Here is a 6000-nt window from a genome sequence, read left to right as displayed (position 1 = left end):
ATGAGATTTTAAGCTCGATTTTATGATGCTTCTGAGAAGTTCTACTAGAACTGCTATTTTGGTGAGTGTAGTTGAAACTGTGTGGCTTCTGGATTGTTGTAACAAACCAGCACATAGTGTTATCCAATGGCACATACTGGAAAAGATGGGTATTGACATAGAGATAATGTAGAAATAAAAGGGCTCTATGTTACAGAATCTTAAAGAAAATTTTAAACTTTGGTCCATAATATTGCACAAGCTGTCTTAATCTTGAAAAGACAGACTCAGAGTTGCATGACAATTTCTATTCATGCACAATTCTCTGTGTACTGTTTGCTTGAATAATGTAGCCAAAGTGGTATCTTCTATTCAGCTACCTTCCCAAGAAAAACAAAAGACTGAATAGACTGTATTTACAGCCTCCAATGAGGTTGGAATTCCAATGAACTTGGAATTCCATCTGCCACTCTGAAAACTGACCACTCTGCTACTAGAAAATCAGAGTTCACACATAATTTATAAGCCAAACGTGTCAGGAACTACAGTAAAAAGTAAACAACAAAAACCCACCCCAAAGAACAACCTCCATCCTCCCTGCCACCCAAAACAAAACAAAAATCCACAAATGAACAGATACAATGTACAAAACCAAAGCAAACAAACTAACCAAACCCCAAATTCATTCTATTATGAATATGGCATTTTCTATAGCAATGAAGTCAGTATAATTCTTGAAAAGTGAAAACTGGGTATATTAGCTAAGCTAATTCACATAATAGTGGAGTTAATTTGATGTTTTATTTACCTTTATGTGTTGGAACATATAATGCATAAACAAAAATTGAAGAGCTTAACTTCATATTCTAGTTTGGCTACTGTGAAACAGGATTTTTTTTTGTTTATTTTTCAGAGTGAACCAATTTGCTCTAGAACCCCACCTTCTACCCCTTAAAAATGTGATCCTCGTGCTTTATATACTGAATCCATGCTTCATTCTCTAATGTATTTAACAATACAATTTTCAGCAATTTCAACATGGATCTGAATTGGCATTTTTAGTTTATATAGAGCATCAAATTCACAAATTAATTTTAGACTATTCCCCCATGCCCAGTTATTCTATGACTAGCATTTCAGATCAGAATTTGCTAGCCACTTTTCATACTTGTAAGTGAAAGGGGTCATCAAAAGACAGTTTCAATGTTATAGTAAATAATTAACATCCCTCCTTCCAGTTCAATGTCAGTAAAAGAATCACTGGGGGGTTTTAATGCCAGAAAATATTGTTTGTGCTGGTACTACCAGCTAATATGGCCTGCACATTTCTGAGAAAAGGTAGCAAAATAATATACAAAGGCTATCTACAATCTTTAGGAATGATACAAGTTTTCTACATTACTTTGTTGTTTGTTTTTTTTTTCCTCTGTTTTCCAATGGTAGGACAATTTTTCAGTAAACCTGCTTCTTCAAGTAAATCAGAAAATTAATTTTAGAAAATAAATAGCTTTAAACATTGTGCTTATCAATTATTTTTGAAAGTAATCTAAATTTTACCAACTTCACCTAAAACTTGCAGAAAGATTCAGAAAAAATTAACATAATTTTAAGACCCTCAAGAATACAAAATTTGAATTCTTAATTTGGTTATTTTCTCATCTTCCCAACTTAAATAAGTTTAAAGCTCATCTTCCAAAGAAGAGACATGGTTAAAAAAAGCAATTGTCCGGTTTTATTTTGTTTACATTGCACTGAAAATTTACATCATACTTTTACAAATCCTTTTTCATAAAAATATACTTCTTTACAAAAGTGTATGCATTAATATAAGAGGAGTAGCCAGTTGCAGAAGAAACATTTTAAACGATCTCAAATGTATTAACTTTAACATTAATGAATGAATAATAGTTATTGCAGTCATTTGAATAAACAAGAATAAATAACAACCAATGGTATAAAATATAAAACAGCATCCTTTTAGTAGAATACAGTTTGACAGAGTTGTATGAATATTCAAAACAAAGTGTTGTAAAATGATTTATAAGAAATTCATCAAACATTATAGAAATCCAAGCAGCAATCCTGGGTACAATGATTTTTGGTAGGCACTCTCTATTACGGTAATAAAAAGGTTATTTTCACAGAATTATTCATGTCTGAAAGGGAAAATAACAGGTAATTCACACTGGCTAACACACAGCATTTGTGAGTCATGCTATGAATGGAAGACAATGACCTACACCAAATAAATTACTGAGCTCCCACTGAATAATTCTGATATGAAATAACTGTAAAACTAAAAATTGCATTTCCTTAGAAGTGATTCTGGAATGTCTAAAACTTGTATTTGAGGGCTGTGGAATCTGAAATGTCCCTAAAATGAATGGATTGTCCCTAATAAAATCATGGCTTTATATATATATATATGTGTGTATATATATATATATATATATATATATATATATATTTTTTTTTTTTTTTTTCATTGCACTATGGTAATATATTCAATTTTAAATGAGCTTTAAGGATTTGTTTCCATAGAGTACTGGAATATATAGATAGAACAGATGTGAAAACACAGTATTTCCAAATTATAACTTCCTGCTACCTTGTAGATCTGATTCAAAGTTCATTGAAGTCTCTTAGAATCCATCAGTTTCAATGGGATCACATCATGCTTTGTGCATGCATTTTGTGAAAATGCTGAAGGAACAAACAGGTGGGATATGGTCTAGTTTTAAGTAAAATGGATTGAAAAATGGATTCCTATTTTTGATATAGGGATTTCATTACTAATATTACTGCAAATTGTACTTTTTAATGGGAAATTTTAAATTGTTTTAACTTTCGAAACAAATGTAAGATGGTCACCCCTGAATGTTCTTCAACATTAAAGGAACATAATCACATACAAAGCTCAATTCATATTAGATTCTTCATTGTAAAATTTGTCTAGATATATGATTGACAAAAGAAATATATAAACATTACAATTTGTGGATATTGTTAATAGAAACAGAGAGAACAAGCTTGACTTGGAACATGAAAATGAAGCAAGATATAAAGCAGGGAAGAAAATTCACTTTATAAGGGCATGAAATTTTAATTTTTTTTTCTGTGATACAAAAAGAGTAAGTTATACTTGCTGATTTCTAAATATTACCTCCTGGACTCAGAAATTTGACTGAGAAAAATGAAATACTTAATGGGCTGAAAAAGGAAAAAAGATTCAAACTCATGAGAAAGATGTAGCATATGACTGTTAAAGAGAAATCAGTGACCTATTGTCTCCTGTAAGTATAGCTCTTATTTTCTACCTATATATTTTTTTTTTTTTTTTAACCCAGTCCCTCTATTATAGTTTTTATTAAGCACAGAATATTGATAGTGGATGCTCCTCCAATATATGCAAATATGTTTTATGTTTTAGAATAACCTCCTTTTTTAAAAAAGCAAATAAACTGTGAGTAGCACTCATGGAGTGCAGCAAAATTCTTTAAAACTCTCTGTGACATACACAAAGAAGAATTCTGATCCAGTTTATGAAAAACAAAATCAAAACAAGATAACTACAACCCAGACTTGCCTAACATCCTCAGGAAAAGGTGACCCACTAGATCCTGAAAAGTGTGCTTTAATTTTTTTTTAAATTTCTTTTTTTTATTTTTTTAATTAGTGAACTGTGTGTTCAGTGTTGTGTGTCAATTTCCAGACTTTGAAGACAAATCATTACCACATTATACCATTGTGCAAACAGTGTTCAAGTTGGGGTCAAATCGTACTGCTTTCCCTTCCACTGACTTTGCATTTGTGTCATACATGGGGTTTTCAAAAGCAGCTTGTCCATTATTATTTTCATGTACAGAGCATCCTGTGTACTGTGTTTTAGGTGCAGTCCTGTAGAAAAAAGACAGAACATTTGTAACTGCAGTTTTCTTCACTGACTTAACATGGTTTAAGACACAGAACAGGGTTTAGCTCCCAATTCCAATTATAGGAGCTAAATATGACATCTTGATTTTTTTTTACAATATTTATGCTGAGAATTAGTACTGTCTTTATTGAAGTTTAAAGGCTTTATGATTCCTTGAAAATGGTATTCACTTAGAAACTTAGTTAACAACCTTAGAAGAGGTTATTCACTGTTGTTGTAACCATTACCCCTTATCTAAGCTGTTATCCATTCCACTTGGATAATCAGATTATAAAGAGTACGACAAAATCTTGTAAAGACACAATAGTTCCCCAACCAGATGACTGAGGTTTTTTTTCCCTTTGGAAACTCAGCAATTGTACCAAGAGTAAGTTTATAGCTGAATGCCCTCTTTTTCACTAAATAACTAAAAATATCATAGTTCAAACCCTTAAAAGCTTTTGATCTATACTTCTGTACAAAATGCATACTATATTTTAAGTCATCAGTGTAAAAAGCCAAGACCAGTGCTTACAGCATACAGCTAATAGCAAATACATAAAAAAATTATGTGGGCAATTTTTCATGTGCTGGAACAGTTGAAAACAAGTACTAATTACAAATGATGGTACATGTTTTAAACTAATGGTATCCTGTAACATATATTACTAGTATCATTGTCAGACTATCAGACGTAAATCCCCATTTTGGCAGTTAGCATGCAATGAATTTCCTTGGCATTAAAGTGATTAAGGTTTCTTTAGTCATTAAATGCTTTAAAGCTACAGGAGAAGCTCACTGCACCCAAAGAATTAATACTGGTCTCGGTAACATGAAAAAAACTGTTGAACTTAAATGAAGAAACTGAATTGACTGGTGGCTATTTAAAGTAATTGCATATAAACTAATAATTTCAGATGCAGAAACAGTTTCACAATGAAATCTCTTGATGACATAATGTTTGCATACACTTGTATGCAAATAAACTGGTCAGGCATTAAGATAAATTACTTGGGATATGGCTTGATTCTGTCACATGTAGAAAAGAATAAAGGCAATTGAATACACACAAAATCTCCCAAAAATATTATTCAGCATATGCCAATAATTTAAACCACCTATTTTATCATGAAGAGATAAATTTATAAAATTTTTGATAGGTAGGAATGAAAGTACAGAGCCATATAATAAACTCATCTCTTAGTTATTATATCAGATCTTAATAGATGTAGGGAGAACTGTTTACATGCATATTTTCCAAAGTCTTTGTTGTTTTACAGAAAACTTTATTTGCACTAGCAAAAGCTGAAGACAAAAATAATCACCAACAGTTAGAGGAATAGAGGAATTCTGTATATACAATTTGTACTTACCTTTGTTTATAAAGATAAAAGCCAAAACCAGCAAATATAAGGGCAAAGAAAGGCACAAGGATAGCAATGGCCACTGAACTACTATTTGTACCATGTAGTTGATTAGAAGAATTTGAACCCTCAGACATGTTAAGACCTAAAAAACAATAAGAAAACACAAGTAGTATCATATACGTGTATGTTATCAGCAGCACATAGTACTCCATAATCTTTGGAATTCAATAACACCTTGTTACTGGGTCATCATCATATGTTCTGCTGCATGCATAAAGCTGTATGCTGAGGCCACCTGGAATCTTAATATATACCATATTCCAATTAATATGTGGATGCCACATGTTGGCAGAACAGTACACCTAGTCTGGTAAATATCTCACAGCATAATTCTGCATTTGATTCAACTTTGGTATGTAATGAAAACTCATTACTGTACTGTGATACAAAAATTTAATATTTATAATAATGCATATGTTTGATTATAGTACTGGTTTTATTTGTGTATTTCATTAATTAATAAATACTACTATATAAAACATAAATATGCTATCAAGGAAAAGATCAATCACCTGAAAATGCAAATTTAAACTCATTATTTCCTTAGGTGCTGCTACTGATACACAGAGCGAAAGAGATAGGAACAATTTTGAATAGCTAAAGACAGATATTGATTAAAAAAATAGAAATATGACCTCCTGCTTGGCTGAAGAATACATTACCTACATTATCTACACAAAC

At 31.4% G+C, this 6000-nt stretch overlaps 1 protein-coding gene across 3 annotated transcripts in view; it reads right to left on the bottom strand.

The window, feature by feature from the left end:
- Window positions 1-2711: 2711 nt before the first annotated feature.
- CSMD3 (CUB and Sushi multiple domains 3) overlaps window positions 2712-6000 on the bottom strand; it is a 572913-nt gene continuing 569624 nt past the window's right edge. For all 3 annotated transcript variants that reach the window (XM_005516952.3, XM_005516953.3, XM_088051522.1), the window contains 2 exons: window positions 5266-5401; window positions 2712-3876 (listed from right to left, as the gene is read on the bottom strand). In XM_005516952.3, the coding sequence (XP_005517009.1) occupies window positions 3717-3876; window positions 5266-5401 (296 nt within the window). In that variant the 3' untranslated portion in view covers window positions 2712-3716. The remainder of the gene's footprint in view (window positions 3877-5265; window positions 5402-6000) is intronic.

Source organism: Pseudopodoces humilis, chromosome 1 (genome assembly GCF_049639895.1).
Source record: "Pseudopodoces humilis isolate 2021_Gansu_Grassland_sample_001 chromosome 1, ASM4963989v1, whole genome shotgun sequence".
In the NCBI taxonomy this organism is placed as follows: Eukaryota; Metazoa; Chordata; class Aves; order Passeriformes; family Paridae; genus Pseudopodoces; species Pseudopodoces humilis.
Note: the sequence above shows the minus strand (reverse complement) of the source record. Positions and strands in the feature narration are given on the sequence as shown.